The sequence below is a fragment of the Strix uralensis genome, chromosome 26 (assembly GCF_047716275.1).
Source record: "Strix uralensis isolate ZFMK-TIS-50842 chromosome 26, bStrUra1, whole genome shotgun sequence".
Lineage (NCBI taxonomy): Eukaryota > Metazoa > Chordata > Aves > Strigiformes > Strigidae > Strix > Strix uralensis.
The window spans coordinates 1,074,506-1,100,966 of NC_133997.1; the positions used below are offsets into that span (position 1 = coordinate 1,074,506).

The 26,461-nt window shown below is 59.9% G+C and overlaps 1 protein-coding gene across 3 annotated transcripts; it reads right to left on the reverse strand.

Annotated features, from left to right (window-relative positions):
- Window positions 1–19,637: 19,637 nt before the first annotated feature.
- BUD13 (BUD13 homolog) lies at window positions 19,638–26,435 on the reverse strand. Of its 3 annotated transcripts, none has more exons than XM_074851194.1 (11): window positions 26,227–26,435; window positions 25,938–26,031; window positions 25,245–25,329; window positions 25,021–25,078; window positions 23,958–24,673; window positions 23,204–23,502; window positions 22,746–22,854; window positions 22,135–22,273; window positions 21,638–21,822; window positions 21,201–21,282; window positions 19,638–20,874 (listed from the first exon to the last, which is right to left on the reverse strand). In XM_074851194.1, exons 1-11 carry the CDS (start codon window positions 26,349–26,351, stop codon window positions 20,781–20,783), a joined length of 1,986 nt encoding a protein of 661 aa, XP_074707295.1. In that variant the 5' UTR covers window positions 26,352–26,435; the 3' UTR covers window positions 19,638–20,780. The 3 variants fall into 3 exon arrangements, with proteins under 3 accessions (XP_074707295.1, XP_074707294.1, XP_074707296.1); XM_074851193.1 differs by having other exon boundaries at window positions 23,958–24,790; window positions 26,227–26,432; XM_074851195.1 differs by lacking the exon at window positions 26,227–26,435 and having other exon boundaries at window positions 23,958–24,790; window positions 25,811–25,944.
- Window positions 26,436–26,461: the final 26 nt, after the last annotated feature.

Below are 26,461 nucleotides of genomic sequence, written 5' to 3' on the forward strand. Positions count from 1 at the left end.
GCCTCGCCCGAGCCACAGCGCCGGCCCAGGTGGAGCCGCGGGGTCTGCGTCGTCCCACCCCACAGCCCCCCCGAGAGGCGGCAGCCTCCAGGGCATCAGCGGGGCAGGGAGCTCCCCTGCCGCTGCTTAACGCGCCATGCGAACGAGCCCCGGCCCGCTCCCCTCCCCGCTGGCGTTTAAACAAGGTGTCGGGCACTCTTCTGTAAATTGCAGCAAAATTACAGTCACATCAATAATGAAAGGCTTGTCCTCCTGAGGGGAGGCTGGCAGGAACCAGCCGTCCTGCTGAAAGACAAATGTACCCTGTATTTAAATCCGGCGGCAGAGCCGCTCGCTGGTGGACGGCCTTTCTATTAGCGCGCAGCAAAGCCCGGCAGATAGGTCAGCGCTGTCAGAAAATGAAAGGTGACGCGAGGCCGGGACGAGCAGAGCAGGTAGGGAAAGGTGAACTTTGTCACGGTGGGGAAAAGAGGCTGCTGACAGGAATTTAGCGTGCTTAATGAGCGGCCCCGCTCCTCCGCCTCGGGCCTGACATCTCTGTTTTCCCAAGCACGCGGCGTGGCCGTGCCGTGGCCGGGACCGCCGTGCGTCCCGCGTTGCCAGCCCCGTTGGCCGGCCGAGGGCCCCTGCCGCGAGCAGCCACGTCCCGCTTGCCGTTGGGCTCGGCAGCAAAGGCAGCAGCCACGGCATCCCTCCTCGTTAGCTCTGCCCGGCCCCGCGCGGCCGGCTAACTAGACCGGAGCTGACAGAGGAGGATTACCCGCTCCCAGGAAGCCAGCGTGATTGTGTTTACTCCAAAACCTGGGCCGATTTAGTTGTCGGTGCGCATCATTAATCTTCTTCTACAATCCCTTCCCCATCTGCTCCCACTTTTTAATGAACTGCCACTTGCCACACTCAATAAAATCAGCGCTTCGCAAGGATCGCAGCAAGAGGGGAAGCAAGAGGCAACGCAGGGAGGGAGGGGACGGTGATAGAGCCGCGCACTTGGCTTTGGGAAGCTGTTGTCTCATCTGCACGGGCAAACGGATCGCCACTTCCCTCCCCGAGACGCTTTTGGCTGCCTCACCCCCGAGCAAGTTACTAATAACCACATCAGGCCGCGCCGAACGCGAGCCTCGCAACGCAAAATGTCAGCCCAAGTTTGATCCCAGCTCCGCTGTTTTACACAATTATTTTCAGCGCATCAATACTGCAGGCGGCACCGAGATTGTAGTTTTCCAGCTTGCTGGCAGCTCTGGGGATTCATCCGATATCAGGCTATTACCTTCTGATTACTTTCCTTGGCAGCCAACCCATTCGGAGCTGGCAAATAAACAATAGGGAAGAGTGTGATGGGGAGCTTAGCTTTCAAATTACGCTTCTCAATCATTTGTCACACCAAAGGTATAATGAGTGTTTAATACAAAACTCAAAAGACTGCGGGGCTGGGGGGGCCTTTCCTTACGTGGAGGACGCCGAGCTTGGTGGAGCTCAGAAACGTCATCCCCGTTTCTCCAGCTTTCCGTTCACAGACGTGGCTGGCCCAGCTGGACAGGACCTGCCGGAAACGCCCCGTGCCCATGAGCCACACTGGCTCCTGCTGGAACTGAGGGAAAGAGCCCGAAACCCACCCAGGCATCACCCGCGCAGGGGAAGGACGTGGCGGGTGCCGTCCCAACACGCTTACGGGGACGTCCCCAGCGACAGGGAGGGCTGGTGCAGGACGCAGAGCCGCCCGCCCACACTAATCCTTAAGCATTTGTTGCCTTAATGTTACTTGTGATCAGACCATCTCACGTTAATGGGGATCTAATGTAGAAATCCATACGAGCTCCAGAGTCATTCAGTATTAATTAAACGCCGCCATTGTATTACTCGCATTGCTTTGCGCTGATTGCTCTCCGCAATTAGCAGCCGAGACCCGCTCTGCAGCTGCAGGGCCGCCCCGCGCAGAGCGGGCGAGCCGGGTGGCCGCTGAGGGCGACGGGTGAGAGCAGCCCCCAGCCCTGCCCCTGCCCAGCGGCCGCCGCTGAACAGTTTCCCCCGCGGGCTCCGGGAAGATGCTTCCGGCGGCAGAAGGCCGCTGCCTCGGTCCCAGCATCCTCCCCCGAGGTGTTTCAGCCCTGTCTCGTTACCGAGGCTCGCGGTCCCTCTGCCCACATGTCAGACGAGGGAGAAGAATAGAAATCGCTCCTTAAAGTTCACAACCCGTCACTCCGGCTTTCAGAAATACAAGCAAAAATGGCAAAGCAGTGGGGGGAAAATCCATTTCTTTCGAGATGATCTTTCCCTGGAACATGTCCTGTTGATTTGCAGTCAGGGAAAGGCGAGTGTGTTTGTCTGAGATAGGGGAATCAGATCTGTCTAAACTCTCCTCTACTCCAAACTCCCCCCTTCAAAAGAGCTTTCAGAAAACGAAAAGCCTCGTGAGAGAAATCTCTGCTGTTCCAAGACTCTTCCTCGGCGAACGTGCCCGCTGAGGACCAGCCCTTCGCCCTTCCCCTGCGCCTGCGGTGCCGGGGGATGGAGCCGGCGTTACCCCGGGAGCGGAGCCGAGCCCGGGCGCTTCCCGCCGGGGGGGTTCGGGCTGGACGCTGCGACCCCCAAAAGCCCCCGGGCCGCGCTCGGACCGCGGGGGAGCGGCACCCGGCAGGGCACCGTGGGGAGAAAAGGACCTCGAGGGGCCCCGTCGTGGCCCTGCAGCCCCCGGGGGCCCCCCGCAGCCCTGCCCACGCGCCCGGCGTCTCCCGCATCCCGCTGCGGGGTGCGGGGGGGCAGAGCACCCCCAGGGGCTCCCCGCCCGCCTCGGGCTGCGCTGGGACCCCCGTCTCGCTCCTCGGCTGTGCCGGGGGCCGGAGGGGCCGTCGGTGCCACCCCGGCGGGAGCCTGGATGCGATCCCGGGGGCCCGCTGCGAGCGCGGGGCAACAAGTAGCCCGGGGGGGGCTTATCAGAAGCAATTGACCATCGCGGCGGCCTGCGGGCTGGCCACGCCGGCGAGCGGCTGCGGCTGGGGCGGCGGGGCCCTGCGCCGGTGCAGCACTGCCACCTCCCGTCCGCGCCGCCGCGGGGACAGCCCGGGGCTCGCCCACCCGTGGCAGCCCCCCGCGGCCCCCCGCGGCCCCCCGCGGCCAGGGGGTCCCCTCCGGCGCGGGGGCTGCGCGGCCAGGGCCGCTCCCCGCGGGAAGCCCGGGAAGGGGGGGACGGCAACGCAGCTCTCGATCAGCCAAACAAACCGGGGAAAAATCAACTCTCTGTCAAAAGGAAAGGGAAAAAAACATTCAGAGTGTGACCTATAAACATCTGCTCATGTTCCCCTCCAGTTATTGCAGAGAGAGAAGCCAAAGATATTTCAGGCTTCTCATACATCTGGGAAGGGTTTTCGGGTTTTTGCTTGTTTTTCCACCGCAATCACTCTTCAGGCTGTAACAACCGAAACACCCCACAGAAAGGGTTAGAGAGCTGAGGCTGCGTGTCCCTGGGTGCAGGCAACACCCCTAAACCTGCCCCTGGAAGGGGGGTGCCATGGGGAGGCCCGGCAGGTCTCCGGAGCCCCTGCCCAGCACTGGGACACATCACAAAAACGGGGATGGGCAGAAATGTCGGGCTCGGGGGGCCACCCCATGTCTGGGTCCCACGGGCTCCCTGCCCTCCCCGCTGCCGGCCCAGCCGCCACAGCTGCTGGCGAACCGTAAATACTGCACGGTCACGTTTGCTTTCCTGCTGCCCCTGATGTCTCACCAGGATGAGCAGCTCCTCACTTGGCTTCCCCAAAGGCAGCCCCTTGGGAGAGCCCCACGGAACCCTGCAGAACGGGTGGAGCAGCCCAGGGTCTCCCCAAGAACTGCCAGCCCAGCCAGGGCACCCCAGGGTGGTCTCGGCTGCTCAGCCCTGAGTTACGGGGGGTTCGGCTGGGGAGACCCCAACGCAAAGTCCTGCCCCTGGCCTGAAAGGTGCAGGAGAACCGGGACGGTCGCGAAGAACAAAGCCCAAACGGTGAAGAGTGCCGGGGAATCCCGCCGGGAGCTCGGGAGAGGAGAGGGAAGCGCTTCGTGTAACCTTGGAGACGGAGACGGGAGCCCAAAGCGGAGGGAGCGTGGTGCTGGAGCCGTGGGGACGGGCGGCAGCGCAGAGGGGCTCAGCGAGGAGGAGGAGCGAGCCCCCTCCCCAAGCCGCCCCCCGAGGAGGGAGAGCCGGACAGAGCACCCAGGAACGGAGCACGGAGCATCGGGAGGGGCACGGGGAGGATCTGTGGAGAACCCGTTCAGTGCAGAGGGAACGGGAGGGTCAGGCAGAGGAGAGAGCGGACGAAGAAAGGAGCGAGGTGGGAGAATAAAGGGAGCCAAGCGGAGAGGAGACGTTGATGCAGGAGAGAAGAAAAAAGATCAGATATGAAATACGGGAGAGCAAGGATAAAAGCTGTAAAGAGGCTACACCAGCGCCCCAGCCGCCACGACACCGCCAGAATTGTCTGTCTCGTTGAGCGCTATATCTGTTTTGATAAATCCGAACCATCACCACACACCATTTCTCCAGAGCAAGCAATTCCTGCAGTTCCCTCAGAACTTGCGCTGACTTTTTCTCGTCTTGCTTTCCATCCACCCCATCCCGCTTGCTCTTTAGTCTTCCCGTTGGGCATGAATCCCTTGGCACAAACCTCCAGATTCTGCCCCGCATGGCCACCAGCTCAGGGAGGAGCTTTTCACAGAGAAATTCCCAGGGGCCCGGCCACGGTGCCCCAGCTCCTGAGGCACACTGTTGCCCAGTGGCCACTGGCCCCAGCCTGAGCGTGGAGCGGGCTAGGAGACAGCCGGCACCTGGCCAGAGGCATCATCACTTCTAGGAGAGGTCCATGTTCCTCTGTGCTCACTGGGGGTAGAGATTTCTAAAAAGAATATTTAAAAAGGTTAAATCGGTGAGCTCTGGAACTCCCTGGGTGTGAACGGTGGCCTTGCCAGTCCGGGCTAACGAAGGCTGCGCACCGAGGCTGGTCCTACCTTCCCGAGCACCCTCAGCGAGGCAGAGCCAGGAGATGGCACCACGTCACGGGCAGGTGACAGCGCTGGGAACTGGCTCCAGGTGCGGGGTCACCTCCCACCCGGTCCCCACGCGCCTGGGGGACCACGTCCCCTCTCCGCAGCTCTGCGGGGAGCGGGAGCCCGGAGAGCCCCGGTGCTGCCCCACCAGCCCCACCACGCCACGTCTGCAAGGGACAACTCGGTTAATATAGGGCATCAAACAGCCCGCAATTAGCTCTTGATCTTAATTACACGCATTACTGATGAGCTCATCAGCTTAATCTAATTAGTCTGCAGAGCTCAATTGCCTGTCCCTTTTTCTGAAATAATGTGCAATGTAAGCCTATTATCCCTTCTGATAAAACCTGTTCGCTCACACGATTTGTCAGCCAGGCACAGCACTGGCCGCGGCACGGCCGGCCCTGCCACGGGCACCCACGCAGCGGCGCCCGCTCCGTCCCTGCCACGGCCCTCTGGTCCCCAGGGATGGGGGAAGGTGCTTTCCCGAGGGGAGGACACCGGGCTCAGAGGGGCCAAAGCGCCGGAGCTGGGGGCTGCCGGGTGCTGGCTGCGTCGCTGCCGAACGTCCCCCTCCCACCAGCCCGCAGCAGGGCTGGGCAGGGCCAAGAGCCGTGTCGCCGTCCTTGCTGTTCGCGAGGCAGCGCCTGGGCTCCGAAAATACCGGCGGCCCTCAGCCCCGTGGGTCCTGGGCAGCCCCCGGTGCCGCAGCCACCCTCAGTCCCGAGGGTCCCGGGCAGCCCCCGGTGCCACAGCCAGCGCCTCCCCCACCGCGCCGGTGCTGCCAGCAACCTGCCCTCGCCCTCTCCCGGAGCAGGAATCAATGAAATCCCCTAAAAGCTCATAACTCGGAGGTAATTATAAGAAGCATCAATTACCCAGCAATGTGGGTTTCATGAATTCAATTAATTTGCATAGTGATCGATTCAGGCGGGTCCTCTCCGGGTCCCTGGAGGAAGTTAGGACATTGTTCTGCACGCTATTGATTTTACAATGTAAAACCAAAGCGCGCTCTCCTCTTATTCAGAGCTGCTCATTCAGCCATATTAACTTTCAGATCATTTATTTTTGTATGTCTTTCAACTCTGTTTGTTGCTATCACACAAATGCAGAGTATTACATTGTAGAGAATAATTGAATCAATACAGTCATGGTACTCTGGGTCTCCCAGGCTCGCAGGAGCGCGAGCTGGCAGGAGCCCGCACGCAGCCGGAGAGGGTTTTGGGTTTTTTTAACCTTTCCAGTTATTAAAAGGCTCGTCTGGCTACATATTAACTTTCTGCACCGCGGCTGTTATTGTTTCGCCTGCATTGGAGCCGGAGACGCCGGCACCGCGACCAACAGGCGGAGAGGCCGGTCGCCTCTCTCCGCGCATCCCTGCGCCCTCGGCCGAGCTGCCGCTGCCCGGTGGCGGGGCCCTGTGCGGAGCCAGCCTCAGCCCTCCTCGCCCGCAGGTCTTCCTCGCCCCGCCACCCCCATTCCCCTCGCCCTCCTTCTCAGTTGCAGGTGGCCACACGCAAATAAGGGACTGGGAGAGAGGAAGAAGCCCCTTCAAATGAAAAGCCACCGCACAAAGGCAGAATCCTCCTTCAGATTGAAATGGCTCTGAAAAGAGACGCGTTTTAATTCTGCTTCCCCTCCCACTGGGATATTAGACAGCTAAATACCAGCGCGCCTGTTTCCTTCAGATAACCGGTTCCCAATGAGCACCCTAATTGTCCCCGGCCCCTCTCCAGCACCGAACAGAGCAGGTCATTTACCGCCCGGCACACGCAGCTAAACACAAATCCATTTTCCAAGGGAAATTTCTATTCTTATCTGGGCTCTGCAAGAGGGTCGCAAGCGGCCCCTGTTAATTGAAGCTTTGATGTTTGTTGGAGGAGGCCTCTAATCAGCTCGGCAAAGGGCTGAGACACCGCACCGCGCCTGCACCGCCTGTGCCGGGCGCCGCCGGGCTCAACGGGCCGTGCCAGGACAGCTGCCGTGCCGGGAAGGGCATCCAAAGCGAGCAGCGAAGGCGCAGGGAAACACCACCTGGGCAATGAAGGGCGATGAGCCGAGGTGCCGCGGGGCACCGTGCCCTTGGGCCCGGGCTGGTGGCCAGGGCACGCTCCGACCTGCAGCGCCGAGCGCCCGCCCATGGACATTTCCCAACGACACAGCGTCTTCTAAGCGCTTTGGCTCGTCTGCTGCAATATCCTCCAGCAAATCAAGCATCCCCTTCTTGGGATGTTTTCAATCTGTTTTATGTTGATTTTAATTAAAGAATTTGAAACTGAACAAACAGTTCGTAGCAGGTGGCCATACAAGTGTGAAATAAGCAAACTGTTCTATTTGCCACAAACTCCACCAGTAAATTCCTTCAAATTAATCCCAGCCTCCAAAAGGCTCATGACTCCGACTCAAGCGCCACACAAGCCGGGCTCTGCCATTCTCCAAATATTTGCCTTCATCCCAGTGCCAGGAGCAGGAGTGGCGGAGAGCGGGGATGTGCAGCGGCCCCCCCCCAGCCCCGCAGGGCTTCCTCTCCGCCCCCCCACCCTGTGAGGGCAGGGCCGGGGATTTCCTGAGGGGACAAACTGCACCCCAGCTTTGGGAGCGGCTCCGGCTGCACCCCGTAATGCTGCCTGCGTCAAGCCTTGCCAAAGAGGACCCCATCCTCCTCCTCCTCCTCCCGGGCAGCACCCCTGCCGCCACTGGCTCCGCACGAGGACCGGCGGCTGCAGAAAGCGGCTCCCACTGTAACCTTGACGGTGTGGCGGCAGCGAAGGGCCTTTACCCAGGTAACGGGCTCTGCATATTGATGGCCCCGGGGGAAGGCAGAAGCGGAGCACAGATGCCCACAAGCTTTTCTTCTTGCAAGGCTGCGCCGGAGATAGCTCGGGGAGAAAAAAAAAAGAAGGGAGAAGAAACGCACACACACGTTCCTCTTCATCTCAGACGCCTGCCCTCTGTCAGAAACCTTATCAGCATCTTTAAGAGATCACGTTTTGCCGTCTGGCGACGCCGCCTCCCTCGCCGACGGAAGGCAGAGGAGCCGCCAGCTCAGGCGGTGTCTTGGGTCCCGGCCCTGGGGCAGTTGGGGTGTGGGGGGACCCCATGCCCATGCGCTCCCCGGTGCCCAGGACCCCTCGTGCCAGGGCCTGGGAGCATCATCGCCAGCTGCCGGCGGTGGCCGTTTACGTGTCCCTCCTGGCCCGCTCTCCCTGCTGTCCCACGCGCTGCTGGCTCTGCCTTTTTAATGTCATTCTCTGTCACTCCCTGAGCACCCCCCAGCTCTTCCTCCGGCCACGCTGGTTTCCATGGCAGTGGCAAGCGCTGACTGCTGCTGCCTGTGCTGCCTGCAGCGTGAGGCCCTCTGCTCCCCCACGCCTTCAGGGTGCCCATTGCTCCATGTCCCCAGCTCTGCCCGCCGGCCTCGCGGGGAGCAGGCAGAGGCGAGAAGCCACCAGCCCAGCCACGGAGCTGCCGAGCAGGAGGTGACCAGCCCCCTGCTCCGCTGCTTTCAGCGGGAGAGACCATGTCCGTCAGGTCCTTCCCTGCCTGCCATGCTCAGAGCTTGTCCAACATCCAACCGCTCCTGTCTACCCTCCCCGGTGACCCACAGCCAGGAAACCAGAGCAGCGCTCATGGTCAGCCCACGCCCGCAGGAGCCAGCCGAGCTACCCGGATAATTACAAGATGTTCGGCTTTCCTGGGATTATCGTCGGTTTTTCTTCTCTTCCCCTCAATAAATATGGATGCGCAGCTGCTCCTGAAAAGAATCAACAGAGGGGCAGGCCATGAGCCCCATGCGCTGCCCTCCCTACACGTGCTCCCAGCGCTGCCTCTGTCCTGGATTCAGGCAGGTTGGAGGCGGGGGGCGGAGCGGGGATGTTCTCCCCAGACACCAGGCTCAGGTGTTTGCCAACACAAACCCATCCTAACAAAGGCACTGGGAAGGACACGGGATTTAACAGACAAGTGGGCAGCGCTCCCTCTCCTGCAGCCTCACCCCAAAGCCTGGCAGGAGGCGTCGAGACTAAACACCCTCTGCGAAGGCGTCGCCGAGCGCCTCATCCCACCCGTTCCTCCTGGCCTTTAAAGGCGAGGATCTGCTCTACTCCATATATTAATCTCCTAATCACTAAATTAATTTCCATCTCAGTTACAGCACATTCAGACTCTATTAGTAAATCATGTCCTAGCTGCTTAGCAACTTTTGTTAGAAGATTCCTATTAGATCATGTTTCAAACCGACGGAGATGGAACAGCTATTATCTTAATAAGTTAAACATTAAAGGCACGACGGTGGAGACGGGGAGCGCTCCCGTGCTCACAGCCACGCGTGAACGGCCTGCGTGTGCACGCCCCACATGGACCCCCGCTCCTCCCGCCACTGGGGGAGCCCACCGCAAGCACCCCAGGGCCCGGCTCCGTGCCGCAGCGCATGTCTGTCCTCGCTCCCGAAGCCCAGGCAGAGCTGGTCCCCTGCTGAGCTTCATTTCAGCTTCCGGGGCTGTCATTACGGGGAGAAAAAGACAGGAGTGTTTGCTCACTCATCTGTGCACCAATTTTCATCCAAGCCTGCGGTGCAGTCCCCTGCTCGGGGCAGGAGGGGGGCACGGGGCAGAGGGGCGCCCAGCAGCACCCCTGCCCGTCTGCGGAGGAGCTCAGGACCCGCGTGGGGGCTGGAGCCCAGCTCAGGGTGCCCAGGCAGTGCCCAGGCACCGTACGTGCCACCAAGCCGGGGCGAGGAGGCCATGCCCGCGAGCGCTCACTGCCGATTGCCTCCGCCACCCGGCCCACATCCCCCCTCGTCGCGCCGCACGCCGGCTCCTCCGGCTCATTGGCGTGAAATTTAATTTGCAACAATCAGCTGGAGGTGAGGCAGGCGCCGAATTAGCTCGACGTGATGCTCTCGCCTCCTCCCAGAGCCCCTCCCCACCAGCAGCAGCAGGGGCAGGCGGCCCCCCTGCCCCATCACACCCCAGCCCGGGGCTCACACCCGCCGGGGCCAGGCCAGGGCCGCAGGAGCAGCAAGAAGCCGCCGCGGTCCTCCTGCCTGCTTACACGAACGACGCAAGGGGTGAGTTATGGCGTGGCTGGATGCACACATATTCTGATAAGGAAGAATAATAACTTGTCAAAGATATATATGATATGTGTTTTCTTTCCAGACAGAATATATATTGGGATAATTCATCAACTCGCCTGGCACTGGCCAGAAGAGAGAGAGAAGAGAAGAAAATCACAATAAAAAGAAGCCAAGGCAGAAAAACCCCTTGGCACTGAGCGCTGCCTCCCCGCTGGATCCCTCTGCTCCAAGCCGTGCCTGGCGGGGCCCCCTGGCCTGCTCCGCTGGATTTGGGGTGCAGCTGGCAGGGGGTGGGCTCTCCCTTCACCCGGTGCCGGCTGTGAGCAGAGCCCCAGGACGGGGAGGAGCAGGGCAGGGCCCTGCAGAGCGGGAGGAAACGGCTCCTTCCAGCGGGCAGGACCCGCTCCCCGCACTGGGCACCCGCTCGCGGTCTGCAGGCGGCCAGATGGCGGAGCCACGACGCACTCGCCGCAGACACGCCCGCGCCCACAAAAACGGCCAGATTTCCTTTCCGTGAGCTGAGGGATTAGAAATAAAGCTCCTCGCCAATTAATCAGTAATTACTTTGTTTGCAAGACAAACATGCCAGTAAATAAAAGTCAATGCAAGGCAGAGCGGCGCTGAGCGGGCGCGGGGCGAAAGCTGGGGCTGCGTCCCCGGCGGGTGCTGGAGCGAGTCCGTCCCCACCGTGTCCCCTCCCTCGGTGCCGCTTCACCAGCGGAGACTCACGGTCTCAGCGCACACGGCTGCAGCTGCTCCGCAGGGGCGGCGTGACAAGACCGCTGCGCTGCGCTGGAGACGGCCCTGGGCCTGGCCACTCTGTCGCTGCCGACAGGAATAAAACGTGAGCGACGGAAAGAAACACTTGTTTGGGCCAGGGAGGAAATCGAAATGGCCAAGGGCCCCACCAGCCCGCGGCCCGAGCGCGCAGAACGGCGATGGGGGAAGCGCGCTCCCGAGGCGCCTGCCCCGAGGAGGAGCGTGGCACAAACTCTCACAGCGGGGTGGAAGCCGGCACATCCCGAACCGGCGAACCCAGGCACCGCAGGACGCCGCAGAAGGGGTTTGGGAAGCAATCTGTCAACTGACACGCAAAAATATATTACCAATTTCAGACTGTGATTTGCCTGCAAGATTTTAATCCCTGAGATGTTATTGAAGGGATTAAAGTGTCAGCTTTGATCCGCGCGTTTGGATGGAAACATAAATATTGCCGGTGCTCATCCTCCCGGCGCCCCGGTCAGCACCTGCTGTGCCGAGGGGAGCTGCCGGCTGTGCCCACCCTCCACGCTGTGGTGGGCCCCCGCCGGTTCCACAGGGACCTCTGGCCCCCCACCCTCCTCTGGCAGCCCCTTTGTCTATCCTCGTCCCCCAGCCTGACCACTGCTCACAGGGTGGCGGCTGTGTGGGAGGAGGTGGCCGCCGCGGAGCGTGAGAAGGAGCAGGATTTGGGCGGTAATCCCGTCTATCCTCCCCGCACGCTTGGCTGATCACGTCGGCCCCCTCCGCTGCCGGGCGGCGCGACTGGGCTTCACGCCTCCCCGCCCGGCTGGAGGAGCAAACCCTGCTCACATCGAGCTGTCAGGTGGGGCTACAAGTGTGACCGGCCGCAGCTTCCCTCCGCTCCGCTGTCGGGGCCAAGGGCCAGGCCCGATTTTAATTTGTTCCAAGCCCCCGGTGGTGGCAGGGGCGAGCAGCGGGACGAAGGTCCTGGGCAGCACCGAGGCAAGAGCAGCAGCAGGGAAGAGCAAACAGCTTCCAGCAGCCGGCAACCAGCGCTCAGCCAGTCCCCCCTGGTCAGGTGAGCAGGGCGAGACCTGGAACCTCCCTGACATTTTATCCAGGGGAAATCTGGATGGACCTGCCCCAGGTTTAACTCTGGTCTAAAAGCGCTGGTGCAGCCAGAGAGGGCTGGGGGGGCACCGCTCCGGTGCAGACTCCACCAGCACACGGATGCGCCTGGGCTGTGGGATGCACGTCCCTGGTGCAGGCCCAGCCCCAGCACCCCCAGCCACGCGGGACATGGCCCTGCGTGGGGCTGTGGTGGCACAAGCCACGTGTCCGCTCCTGAAATAAGCCGAGATCAATGTTCTGGGCAATTCTATGATGCAGAAATATGCAGCATAATTCAAGGGAAACAAATGAATCTCCACTTGCTCCCCTCTCCTTTTTTCCCCTCCTTCCCCCCCTCATTTGATACCGCTCCACATGGCAACATCAAACAATCTTTGAATATTTTAGCTCCTGTAAAATATTTATATTATAATGCAAGGAAGGAAATCGGTCGCTTCCAAGCCATGTAAACATATGCCTTCCAACAGCTGGAGCCCTGGCAGCGCTCGCCGGGCGGGAAGCGGCTGCGCAGCTGGCACACGCCCCGGTATTTCAAACGCTCAGTGGCCGAGCAGCACCGGGGAAGGGCAGGGAGGGGGAGGACCCAGGGCTCAGCCCTGCGTCACCACCCAGCGGCCGGGCAGCCCTGCCCCAACAGCTGCCTCTGCCCTCCTGCCCCTGCCCCGCACGAGGGTGGGCAAAGGGGAGGGGCCAAAGCCCCCCAAAAAGCGAGGGGAGGGCAAGGGCCTGCCCTCCGCCCCAGCAAGGCAGCGCTGCCTCTGGCCGAGCGGCGATTAACCGAGGACTGCCATTAAAATGTCACCGAGAAAATTATTAAGTTAAGGTAAACCACTTCCACGTGTCAAAAGCAAAGGCAATCAGTCGCAGGCCTGTCCCCCTAGGAAATTATGTGGAGTAATTAATCAAAAAGCTAATGAGAAATGTGTTTTCTTTCCCAGCCTAACACCACATCATATTCTTATTAGCCAAGGTTATTACAATAGTAATCATGCATGCTCCGAGTTCAGATTGGGTTTTTTTGCTCCACTGCCACCAATTTAGAAAGCCATTAATGGAAAAGATAAACCCCGATACACAAACCAGCCCTTTGTGGTTATTCACCCGGCGCGTGAGCATCGCCGCACGTGACCCCGCCCCGCCAACACGTGTTCGGCGTCACCCAACGACGGGCACCCCGCGGCGGGCACCGCCGGCCCTGGCAGACCCCCGGCATCGCTCCCCCGGCGCCGCAAACCCGGGGGCGCCCCGCTGGCTCCTGCTCCGCTCCCCCAGCCCTTTCCCGGACGGAAACAAGCACCCGAAGCGCAGCAGCCTTTCCAGGCCGGGGCTGTTCCGTAAATCTGGCTGTAAGTGGGTAATTTGCTGGGTGCGATGGGTTCCCCCTCCACCCACCTCGCAGAGCAGCCATCTGCCAATCTTGCCAGCCCTAAAGTGCGCAGTCAGCAGCCCAGCGAAGGGAAAACATCCCTGCTTGATATTCAGCATTAAATAATTCAGCCCCCTACAGAGAGACCGGGGAGAAGAATGAGTCTGACAAAAAATATAAAGATTTCCTATGCCATGTTAAAAATGCAGTGACCTGATTAGCTCGCTGGAGAGCTGCTGAGCCACGGCAGAGCAGCGTGGGGAAACCCGCTCTCGCCGTGACAGCAGAGCAGAGAGGACCTCGCTGGGGCAAATACAGCTCCCCAGCGTGCAGGAGCGCCTGATCTTCGGGGTTTTTTTGGCTTTTCTGGACCAGTGGTGCCGCAAAAGGGTGTTCCCTTGCCCAGGGGACATCTCACACCTTCCCTTGGCAGCCGAGCAGCCCAGCGCCGAGCCCCCCTGTCCGGCCTGCCCCCCTGCCTCCCCGCCTGCCTGCAACGCTGGGGAAGCCGCAAGATCTCTCCAGGATGTTTGGCAGCTCCGGCTTTGATGTGCGGATTAATGAGAACTGACACCTCTGGAGCAAAACCTTCAGAAGCCCAAAGGCAGGGCCTGGGGCAAGACTGGAGGGGACGACACTCTCCGCGTGCTCCCTTTGATCGCTCCACGCTCGGCTTCGCCTCCCCGCAGCCGGGCAAGAGGGCGGCGCGGGGCCAGGAGCCGCGGCTTGGCGGGCTGGTGGCAGAGGAAGGCCGGTTGCCCAGGGCTGGCTGGCCCCAGCGGGTGCCACAGCGTCACCGAGAGGCCTGGCCAGTCCCTCTGGGCACCATCACTGGGGCTGGCTCTGCCAAGGCCCGCTGGCACGTCAGCCCACGCAAACACCAACATCCCGGCGCGAGGCAGGACCCGGGGAGCCGCGGGAGTCCGGGTTGGAGCCACCCAACGCTACTCGCGCGCTCACGGCCGGCTGCCTCTGCCTTGCTGCCCAACCGCGGCACCAGTGCGGGTCACGGAGGCTCACCTGCGGCGCTGGAGCGGCACCGGCCGAGGACAGGACGCAGCGTCTGCGTGGCCTCTGTCTGCCACTGGGGACATGGCTCTTCTGCGGGCTGGGGACCTCGTGGCGCGGCACTGGAGCGGGGCTGGATTTGGCCAACGTCCTGGCACAGCGCTGGCCCGACTTTGCTGGCGGGGGAGCTGCAGCGTGCTCGAGCACACCTGGAGAGAAAACAACAACATTGTCATCAAAACGGCCCAAGGAGGAGCCGAGGCAATACAATAAACACCCTCCTAATCTGCTAAGGGAGAAACCTCCAGGCACGACACTCCCTGGCACCTCAACAGGCACCGAGGAGCATGGCCGGGGCGAAGAGCGAAGAGCAAAGAGCTGCGCTCCGTTTACACCGAGCAGGACGAGGAAAGCTGCAGCCGCCAAGAGCCTCTAATCCCCCCCTGCAGTGGGGGTCCCCTCCGCCAGCACCGGTTCCCCACAGCCCCCAGCCTCATGGGGAAGGGGTCCCTCGGGGCCGTGGCGGGGGGGGGGGGGAGCCCTGCACCCACTGTCCACAGCACTGGCACCAGCGAAGCAGGGGGTGGGAAGGTCCTGGGTGCCCACAGGGCGCAGCAGCCGGGGCCTAAGCCCTTTAAGAAGAAATCTATTAGCTGGTAATTACATGCAGGCTAGAACACTACAATTTTATTACGGCTATAAAGCACTCCACAATTATAATCTGTAATTTCTGCTGTAGGGTGTTTACTGTTAGAGCAACACCTGATTTACAGCCCCGCACCAGCCTGGCCCCGGGGCCGAGGGTCCTGCCCAGGCGCCTCTCCCGGTGTCCCCCCGAGGAGCCGCCAAGCCCGCCGGGGCCGTGGCCATCGCAGCGGCGAGGGGGTAGGGCAGCCCTGAGCAGGAGCCCAGCCTCGCCCCGGGCAGCCCTGCGAGCCCCTGGCCACGCTGCCGTGGAGACACGGCCCCGGGCGGCCGCAGAGGACGAGCCCTTGCCGCCGTCCTCACCTCCTCCGCCAGAACGGGAGCCCAGGCCGGAGGGCTGCGGCGTCGGGCAGTTCTGATTTCTGAAGTTCCTCCAGAATGAATATGGATGCACATCTGCCTCCGCTTAGGTGTGACAAATTGTTAGACGTTGCGTTAAATTATCCCCAAACTGCATCCACCGCTGACACCCCAACTGCCCTGGGCACGGGGCGGCTGCGGCCCGGAGCTGCCGCAGGATCTTTCACCGCCTGGAAGAAAGAAACGCTGCAGACTTCTGGTGTTTCATCAGTATTGTGCAGATAAAGCCCTCCCCAGCCCGCTCCTCCTGGAGAGGACGAGGGGCCGTTCTGCCGGAGGCAGGGGCTGCCCCCCGAGGCCCCTCTCCCTGCACGGGGACACGATGTCATCCCCGGGGGTGGCAGCAGGGCTTGGGGGACTGCGGGGAAACTGAGACACAGGAAGCTTTCCAGGCGCCCAAACCATGAGCCCGATTACGCGATGCCTTGCTCTAACCGCCAGATAACACATCTAAAATGTGTTTATTTCCATCCAGGCTGCTTTTTAATTTGATTATTTATCTCCCGTTTAGCCTTTGACAGATCAAAGGCTCAGCGGAGGGGAAGCGGAGCTGGGCTGCGCATGAAAATGAGCCTTGATACATAATTAATTAACATAAAACAGTTTCATTAGGAGATGGTGTTACATGGCTGTTTGTCTTAAAAATTTAAGCTGTGTAAAGAGCGCGGGGGAAACGCGTCTCCCCGGCGGGGCGGCTGGGGAGCCCTGACCCCGGCGTCCCAGCCCGGCGCCGGCTCCTGCCTCCCCCCGGGGAGCAGGGCGAGGGGCCGGAGCGCGGCCCCCTCCTCCTTAATTGCGGGCAATGGCTCCTACCCTTGATTATTAATCTGTTTTTAATTCTATTAAGGGATGGCCAGGAGAAAGAGTATCAATTTTAGATTAACAAGGTTATTAGCACTTAATTATGTGAGGTGTCTTTGTAATTGAAAAGGAAAAGAGGAAGCGCCATAAATATCCCCAGCCCCTGAGCTCCTGGGGGTTTGCGGGTGGCTCTTTATTCACCAGGCTGTGGAACCATAAATATTAAATATCTCGTGAAAAAAATTACAAGGCAGAGAGAGGATGCCCTCTGGATATTCCGTCGCCGAATGTTCTTGCATTTACAAATATTCATTAACTGGGATCTGCAAAGTTATTTCCACCAAGACTCGGCGAATGAGCAAGAGAGAGAGAGGTTATTTAAAAAAATAGAGTCTAGAGTAAATATTATTAGTAATTTTTATCTCTGCGTGTCCCTAATTATTCCATAATTAGGGAAAGTGCACATATGCATATACAATCACTAACCTGGCAGTCTCGGGATTTTCGCTGCCGGCCCCGCCGCAGGACGGAGGCACCGGGGAAAGCGCTTTTCCCCCAGACTGAGCCGGGGCGCGCGGGCCCGGGGGGACCCTGCCACGGCACCAGCCCCCCGCGCTCCCCACTGCCAGCCCGGGACCCTCCGCACAGTCATCGGGCTCTGCCGAGCACCCGCCCCTCAGAGCAGCTGCCGGATCGAAATTCAAATGACACATCTCGGGCTCTTTTTAATTAAAAAATAATAGGAGATCTCAGCAGGAAACTGGTACGATAACATGTCGCTTGTCAGGACCCGATTTGCTGGAGATATTAAAAAAAATGAACCCAGAGCCAGGCAGTCGGGAGCAGCCGCACATCCCCCCGCCCAGCACAGACGCGGCTGGATGGACAGGTGTGGCCGGACGGACAGACGGACGCAGCCCTTCGCCCCCCACCCCTCAGGTCACCCCCCTGGGCAGCCCCACGAGCACCCAGTGCCCCGGGCAAAGCCCCCCACTCCCGGGCAGGGGTCTGGGGGGCAGGCGGTGTCACACTCCGGGAATTAAGCTCTTAATCTTCACCAAACACGTTACCGATGAGCTCATCAACAAAAATCTAATTATTATGTGTGAGGCCAGGCTTAATTGCTTGTCCTTGACACGAATAATGCACCACGTAAGCCTATTAGCCAGTGTAAGCCTATTATTATTATTATCGTGCTCACTGTCAAAAGTATAAAAGTAAAACAGTTGAACAGGGGGAAAAAATAATGTTGTGCAATTAGCAGCAAAACACCAGACAAATAAGCTCATTAATTGTTCGAGGGAGCCGGCTCCAGCAGTCACATGCAAGTGCCCATTTTGGGGGTGGTCGGGGCACTGCCCCGGAGGGACGGACAGACAGAGGGCGGTGGGAGCGGACGGACAGACGCGGTGGGAGCGCGCGGCCGCCCCGGCGGCTCCTCCAGAAACGGGGAAACCAGCTGCGAAAGCAGCTTCTCAGCTGAGCGGAGCTCAACGCCCGAGCGGGACTTCGGGCCGGGTGCCGGCAGGCGCAGGGTCCAGGCGGCAGCTCCCCAAAACCGGGCACCGGCCCGCGCCAACCCTCGACCTCCCCCCAAACGCCGCTCGGCTCCTTCGCATCGTTTGCTAATTAAATCCCACTAATGAGAAAATCAGGATGCAGGAGCTGGCTGAGCAACGCTGCCTCCTGCGCACGCACTCCTCCCGGACTTATCACTAGTCACAGGATGTTTACAATAATTTTTAATTTGCGCAATTATTAATCATTTTTCTATCTGCCTCATTTGCATAATAATTACTCTGCTCGGTGTTTGCCATGACTGTGAATGACAGTGTTTTAAATTAAATTAAGATTTTAATATTCATTTTTTTTTGGTTAAAGCTAATCAAAGTTGCCGCTCGCTGCCAAGACCGGGGCTGCTGCCCTTCCAGAAACGCTAATGAAGAGATCCGCTTCCCCGTGGCACTCGCTTTGTCTCCGTCACCTCCCTCGTCCCAGGGGATCCCACAGCGTCTCCCCAGCGCTCTGCCACCAGCACGGCTCAGCCGCGACACGGCGGGGAGGGGAGCGCGGCGGGATGCAGGCCACGGGGACGAGGTGGCCGGGCACCTGCTCGGACCTCGGGCAGGCTGGGCGCTTCCCCAGGCCCGGGGGACAGGCAGCACGGCTCTGCCACCCGCCTCGGGCCCCGGAGTCACGCTCGAGGCAAACAAGGGCTGTTTCAGATCCCAGGTTTTACTACTCCAACTGCACCCAGACCAGCCGTCTAGTATTTGCCGATTTGTGAGCATAGGACGCACGTTAAAATGCTGAAACGGCACCGTCCGAGCTCTCCCACACCCTTACTGTGCGCAGATACAGCTTCAAAATATCTGAGAATCAAAACAAATACTAGGTGTACTGTATAAATTCAGAACTAACGAACCCTCCTACGAGGTCTCTACAGTAGCACCTCTACCTAAAATCTTAAAAACTGCACCCTTCAGAAATTTATGCTGTTTTCCAGGTACCAACTAAAGGGCTGCGCCTCGCAGCAGCAGTAAGACGGTTCTGCCTTCCTAGGGAGCAGCTTCCCATCCCAACTGCCAGGCGAGGCAGCAGCTGCCGCCGCCGGCTGCCGTGCCAGAGCACGGGCTCTCCGCAGGCAGCACGGGCCGAGCATCGAACCGGGGCCGCAACCCTCCACCCCGAGGTGAATTCAATAATTCCACAGTATTTTTCTCACATCTCCAGAAGTCTCAGTCGGATAAGCGAGAGCAAGAATGAGTACGTGCCAAACGTAACCCCACTCTTCGAGGTCGCAGCTGCATCAAGTTATAGGAAAAAAAGAACAAAACAGGATTTTGGTGACAGAAGGGGAAAGTACAACTGGAAAACACGCCCGAGTGCAGAGCAGCTCTGAGCACGCCGTAGCTCGGCTGTCGCTGCTGCCCCGCACGCTGCTGCTGCCCCGCACGCTTGCCTCGCGCTCCCAACCCAGCTCCTGCCCGAGGGGCTGCGGCGGAGCCCGCGGCAGCAGGGGAAGGGCGAGTGGCTCAGTGGGGCCTCCTGGGCTTGGCTGGGCTCCGACAAACCCCGCAGCTCGCTCCAAGATCGACTGGCGGCGCCTGGCTCCCCGTTCCCCTCCCGTTCCCAGCCACCGGCCACGAGCAGCAGCCCGCAGCTCATGCGCTGGCAGGCGGCGACAGGAGAGCAGCTGTGCCTGGAGTGTGGATGCTCACACGAGTCCCCCAGGCACGGGCGGGGCGGCCGGGGGCCACCAAGTCCCCGCTTTCAGCCTGGAGTTCCAGCAGACCCCAAGAAAGGCACCAGCGAAGCACAGTTGGATTGGCAGAGGTAACGGCAGGCGGTGACAGCCGCGGCAGACACCGCGTCCAACCCTTTTACCAGCAGCTGACAGTTATCTACCCTCCTCCTCCCTGCCCTGGAAGAACCACCACCACGCCAAAGTCCAGTAAAAAAAGGAAGCTGTTATTTACAAGTGTACACACAGATTCCAGGACTGCTAGAAACATAACACAGGGAATAAAAACCCGGGAAGGAAGTTCTCACAACTCTTCCACTCCAGAGAAGAGTCTGTGGTCGTACTTCTGGCCCGCGGCCCTCCCAGGGCTCGGCAGCGCAGTGCTGGCGGCTGCCCCTGCCCGCTCCCGGAGACAAGGCAGCTCCATGGAAACCGCTGCCTGCGTTTAACACCCGCTCCCCGAGAACAACTGTATTTATTTCCAGAAGCGCTTCCTCGCAGGCCGGGATGAAGGGAAGGTCTCTGCCCGGCCTCCAGCCCCGAGCCCGACAAATACAAGCACGAGCACGAGTCTGCACGGCTCGCTCCTCCGCCAGAGCCATCAGGAGAAGCAATTTAACAACCTCTGCCTGCTTATTTCTGCAAGAAACTGCCCCACGAAGATCTGCCGGGTCCCCACGGCTCCCGCTGTCAAGCGCAGCTCTGCAGGCTGGTCACTCTCCGCAGAGCCGGAGCACTACTCGCTGCGCAGAGCGGGCCAGGACAGGCCGAGCTTTATGAACCCCGCTGAAAGGCGGCGACTCCAGGAAGGAGGTTGGAGAACTACACAAACTGAATGGAAGCCCTTAGGGTGCGCTGGGAAGGGCACAGGGGATCCGACATCAGCCCAGAGGCCAATCAGCTCACCCTGTTAAGTAGTTTTAGGGTAGAGTTGCTCTCTGGAACAACTGGAACACAACCAAAGCTGCAACCAAGTTCTGGAACAGGCTGACCTACTGGGTGAGGTTAACTCTGCCGTGAGCGAGCGCTCCACGTGCTTTCACCACGAAGAAAAACCTGAGATTTAGGACACCTGAAGAGTTGTGAACTGCCCTCAGAGGACAAAGTATTTGGCATAAAACAATTAAGCACAGAGTTTATGCGGTGTTAGAAGACAGATAAAGGGACCAGAGAGCAGCGCCTGCAGCACCTCCTGGGGAGCAGCAGAGAGCCGTGGCCGTCCCGCAGCCTCCCCACTGCGGGTGTCAGTGCTCGTCCTCTTGGGCCGATGGGAAAACCCTCTCCTGGCAGAGCTCCTCCCTGCCCAGCCTCGACTCTTGGTCCAAGCATGGCAGGGCTCCGCAGCCTGGCTACATGTCCTCGACGCTCCACTTGTAGGCCAGCTCCTGAACCGCCTTCTTGTTGGCGATCCTGGCGAAGCGCTGCTGCTCGAAGCCGTTGGACCTACAAAGCGACAGCGAGAAGAGCGTGGGCTGCTGCGCCGAAGCTTTTCTGAAGCCGCGAAGCACTTCAGCGACACGACGAGCTTTCCCGCTGCCTGGGCTGAGCTTCCGCCGTGCTCCGTGGTGAGCACACCCGCGCTGACCCTGCCAGCCTCGCTCCCTCCTGTCCCCGACAAGCACCTACTTGTCACCCGCTCGTACCATAGCACGTTCAAGCTTACGCTGCTCCCTCACTCATCTGGTAACGCCCTACGCTATGAGCTCGGAAGCAAAAGCTCCTCTGTTGTCACTACTACCGTCACACACCATCACACCAGCAACATGTACCTGTCCACTCCGTCCCAGCGATGCCCAGGCCATATATTAAATCTGTTGAGGGGAGGGGCTGGTCCGTTGTACCTCGGTCTCTCTAGGAACAGGAAGAGCAATACAGCCGTTTACTCCTTCGGCGCAATCCCGGTTCACGCCGTCACCGCCCCGAGAGGCACAGCCCGGCGCGGTGCGCAGGCTGCCTAGCGCCCAGCTGCAGCCCCCAAAGATACGCCTAATCCACTGGAGCCTGCTGATTTTAGGTGACTGACACCGCACTCTACGCTAGCAAATCTCAGTAACCGCTCCTGGGAACGAGGCGGTAACAGCCGATACCGCGACCACACCAACTCCAGACCACGCCAACGCGGGCAGCGTCGGCTCCGTCTTTAGCAGCAGCTGCACTTCTACACCGCAACCTTAAACCATGCACCGGTGCGAATCAACAGCCAAACCTTTCTTTTCCTTGTTCTCTTTGGCCTTCCTTCTCTTGATGAAGTCAGCCATGGGGTCTCCTTCTCTCTCTTGCTCCCGCAGCATTCGATCCAGGTCCTGGTCATCGATGTAACGGGCCAAGGGCTTCTGCATCTCTTTTATCGCATCTTCCACGTTCTGCTGCTGCTGCCTCCCCTGTGCCAGCCTGCAAACAAACACAGTTTCACCCCGAAGCCAAGCAATCGTTTACTGCGACCGGCTGGACGCGCGGGACGGGTCTGAGCCTGGAACCACCACGCCGCACGCAGCCCGAAGCACGTCCAGCAGCCGAGCGGATCCCGGAGGGGCCTCTAAGACACGTGGAAATCGGGCTCTCCCAGTCCCGGGCTCAAGCTCAGAATGAAGTGACGTGGCACCGCCACCGGAACCAAAACCGGGCCGAAAAGCAGGGAGCGAGGAGTCCTCCGCTGCAGCGTGAGGCTGAAGGCACGTGCTGGGGAGCTCGGCAGAGCCTTACCCTTTCCCCCATTTGGCGTACTGCTCGTCCCTCTCGGTCTTGGCTTCAGCTTTCTGCCTCTGCTCCAGCCACTCCTGCGTGAGGTTTCTCTTGCGGCCCAACTTGTCTCGGAAGACGGTCTCACAGTGCCGGGATTCCTCTGGAGGGAGCAGATGCCTCGAGTCAGGCATTTTGGAGCATTTTGCCGTCTCCAGACAATTTGATGGCTAACCATGACTCATTTCAACGCTTTTTCCTTGTTCTGGCCTCTGACAGAGCTTATCATCTAAAAGCAGGCAGGATCCCAGCTCGCACTTCCAGCTGCTGCCCCATGCGGCCACGCTCGTGCCCAGAGCTCTCGCAACACCAGTCTGCTTCTGCAGACCTGCAGCTGGAGCCCAGAATAAGCCTCTCGCCTTTGCTACGATTCCACCGGCACCACTTGGACATCACCATTTATAAATGTTATTTTTGGGGCTCAGTGACCCTGCCCAAGGAATCCATCGGCACGCGCAGGTGCTTCTCCCCTGGGATGCCCCCTCAGCACCCCAACACCCCGAGGCAGCAGCAGGGGCAGCCGAGGGCAGGGAAGAGGCAGCATGCTGGTGTTCGCGGTGTTTTCGCGCCCCTACCTTCCAAGTGCTTGTTATTTCTCTCGTGCCTCCTGAGCTCCTCCTGTTCCCTGCGCAGCACGTCAGCTGACACCAAGCCAGCTTTGACCCCAGAAAACATCGTCCTCGCCTGCAAACCAAAGAAAAACCACGTTCACTGCTGGCTGAGCGCAGTCCGGCCATCCCGAGGCGACAGCCCGAAATCAGGAGACGCATGGGCAGAGACAGTCGCATTCCAACGGCGCTTTGCTGGGACCCTCACAAACAGCTTCCCCAGGGCTCCGGAAGCAGAGCGGAGCGAGGCAGCGCTCCTCTCTCACCCCCACCTCATGCCCCTCGCTGCAAGCAGGGGGTCTGGCACAGCTGCACGCATGAAGTATATGAAATCCCCACTGTGCAGTTGGTAAGTCGTTGGACTTTCAGGGTTCCCTATCAGCAGGAAGCAATCTACAGCTGAAATGGAAGGACGCAGCATTTACCTTCTTGGGCGATCCCTGAGCGTCGCGGTGGTGAGGAGGCGAGAGGTCGGGGGAACCGCGCTGATCCCTTCCGGCTGGCAGAGCCCGTTGCGGAGAGGATAAATCCGAGTCTGAGGATTTGCTCTGGTTCCGTTTGAGAGGAGCACGCTTCAGGGCATCGCTGCGTACAGGGCCCTGCCCGCGCTCAGCCTCGGAGGCATTCCGGGTACCCCTCCGCGGGGACGGGGACTTGGAGCTGTGCCTCAGGCACCTCGTGGGCGAGGGCACGGGCCTCAGCTTTTTCATGGCTGGAGAAGCACCTGCAGTAAAGACATACACTAGCTAAAAATCACAGGATTAGACACAATTAGTCCCATGAAAGGACTACGCGGTGGTGTGTGAGGGTAACTCCGAGAAAAATCAAGACCTTAAGAGGTGACAAGCTGTAGGGAAAAGACAAGTATGTGACAAGAGTCTGAATGCTCTTGCTTCTGACCACGTACTGCCTAAAGACAGGGTTTAAACTCTCTTTTCCTTTTGGACATGTTTAAGCCTTTGCCAGCTAACTCTGAGGTTAATTCTAGTCCAGCTGATGAAAAAACAGGATTACAAGAACGAGCTTCACCAACAGAGATGGCAACCTACCCGTTACTATTCCCAGAGTGCAGACTACCAACTCCACGCCGCTCCCCTCTCCAGAGCCTGCGAACCTGATCGCAGCGTGGGCAGGCAGCAAAGCACGGCACCGGCACGACAAACTCTTACGCACGCTCACCTCGTGTTCTGCTCTGCTTCTTCAGACTAGGTGACCCAGTGCTCTTTCTCCCAGGCGGTGACAAATCCGGGTCAGAATCGTACCTCCTCTTCTGTTGAGGGGACAGATCTGAAGTAGCCTGATGCTTCTGACGTGACGAGGACTTGTCAGAGGTGCTGTGTCTGAGCTGAGACGGCTCTCCTTGGCCTCTCCCTGACAGCAACTTGTCTGTGGTTTTGCAGCCCTTTTTCCCCATCGCTGAACTGACTCTCTTTGGAGCGACATCAGGGGAGTCGTGGCGCTGGCGCCTGGGAGGAGACAGGTCGGGTGAGTCGTGGCGCTTCCGTCTTGGGGGAGAGAGGTCGGGGGAGACATCGTACTTCAACCTCAGTGGTGACAGGTCGGGGGAGTCGTGGCGTTGGCGCCTGGGAGGTGACAAGTCAGGGGAGTCGTGACGCTTCCGTCTTGGGGGAGAGAGGTCAGGGAAGACATCGTACTTCAACCTCAGTGGTGATGGGTCGGGGGAGTCGTGGCGCTGGCGCCTGGGAGGAGACAGGTCGGGGGAGTCGTGGCGCTTCCGTCTTGGGGGAGACAGGTCAGAGAAGACATTGTACTTCAATCTTGGTGGTGAGGGGTCGGGGGAGTCATGGCGCTGGCGCCTGGGAGGCGACATGTCTGGCGAGTCGTGGCGCTTCCTTCTCGGTGGGGAGAGGTCCGGGGAGTCGTGGCGTTGGCGCCTGGGAGGCAAGAGGTTGTGGGAATTGTTTCTCTCGCGCCTGGGAGGGGACAGATCTGGGGAGTCGTGATGCTGTTGCCTTGGAGACCATTTGTCCGGGGAGTCGTGGCGCTGGCGCCTGGGAGGGGAGGAGAAGGTGAAAACAACTTTATGAATGCAAAAACCTAGACAGCAAGCTACCTGCCAGCTCCCCCCCACCAGCAGAGGCTACTCAACAGCAGAAGATGAACCCCAGCATACACTGCTTCCCACATTTCACAGCAAAGACTTAGAAACTGCACAACAAAACAGATGATGCCAGAAAACAAGAGTTAACCGACAAAAGAATTTCTAGTCGGAGCCCCGTACCTCACGGTAGATCTGGCGGGTACTGAAACATCTGAGCTTTGCGAGTCTTCATTCTGGTCTGAAGAAAAACAATCAGAAAGTCACCATTGTTGGGTTGTCCCCATTTCATCACCTCTTCAGCTTTTCAAGAATTTTTTTTTTTTTTTTAGCTAGTATTATCTTTAACTTGCAATAGTTTAGAGCAGATAAACAGTCAGAGAGAAAGTGGGAAGGTCTGGTCTCACCTCCTAACAGTTTCCATTTAGCATTTGTTCGGAATTGCTCCATGAGCTTCACTTCATCTGGACGCTCATCAATGAATTCTGCCACCTGAAGATAAAACCCCACAAAAAACAACATGGCTTTCAATAAAAAAGAGGATTTCTACTCTCTAACCCAAAGAATTGAGCATAATTGCACTCATGGGCAGCTGATGCGTGACCACCATTTTGCTGCCTTCCTACGGGCGGATCTCAAGGCTGCTCTCCAAAGCCTTCCCCCTCAGCGTCATCTCTTCCCCCTCAGCGTCATCTCTTCCCCCTCAGCGTCATCTCTTCCCCCTCAGCGTCATCTCTTCCCCCTCAGCGTCATCTCTTCGCTGCCAGGATTCCCAGCCCTGGCCACAAGCCCCGCCGCAGTGGTCAGCGGGCTCCTGCAATCCCGTGGGTACCTCCCACCTTGTCTCCAGCGAGTGTTTTAAAGCTGCGAGCCCCCCATGCCGGCCCCACTGCGTGCTTCTGGCGCTTGGGAAAATGAAAACGTGTCAAGAACGGGCTGCTTTTAGCAGGGAGCTAAATCCTGGGCAACTCACCCATCCCTGCTGCGGAGCCTCCCAAGAGAGGAGGCAGGGAGAAAGGGTTGGGCAAGCGCTTCCGCGAGGGAGCCACGGGCCGGGCCGTACGGAGAATGGGCTGAGTTGGACATAATTCCCCGCTCACCACAGGCAGGTCCCCCTCGTCCTCCTCCTCCTCCTCCTTCTCCTGGGCCGCAGCAATGCTGTTCCAGCTGACATCGTCGTCCACGATCCGCATCCTGGGAGTGGGGAGAGGGGCCCGGCCGTCAGCCCACCGGCCAGCCCGCCCGCGGGAAGGGGCTGGGGGGTGGATGTGGGGCCTGGGGAGCGTCCCGGCCCCGAGGGGGGTCCCGGCGGGCAGCGACCGCGCCGAAGCCCGCGCCTGCCGCGAAAGGCCCGGGGCAGGCGCGGGCCGCGGCGTCCCCGCAACTCACCCGGCTCTGCCGGCGCCGCCCGGAGGCTTCTTCTTGCGGCGGCGGCGGGGCTGGGCGGGCTCGGCCGGGCCGCTCAGGTACCGCCGCAGGTACTCGGCCTTGGAGAGCCCCGGCGCCGCCATCATGGCGCCGCCGGAAAGGACGGCGGGTGCGGAGGGACCGGCGGCGGAAGCGGCGGGGCCACGGCGGCGGGATGGGGCGGGGCGATGGGTGGGGGCACTGTGATGGGCGGGAC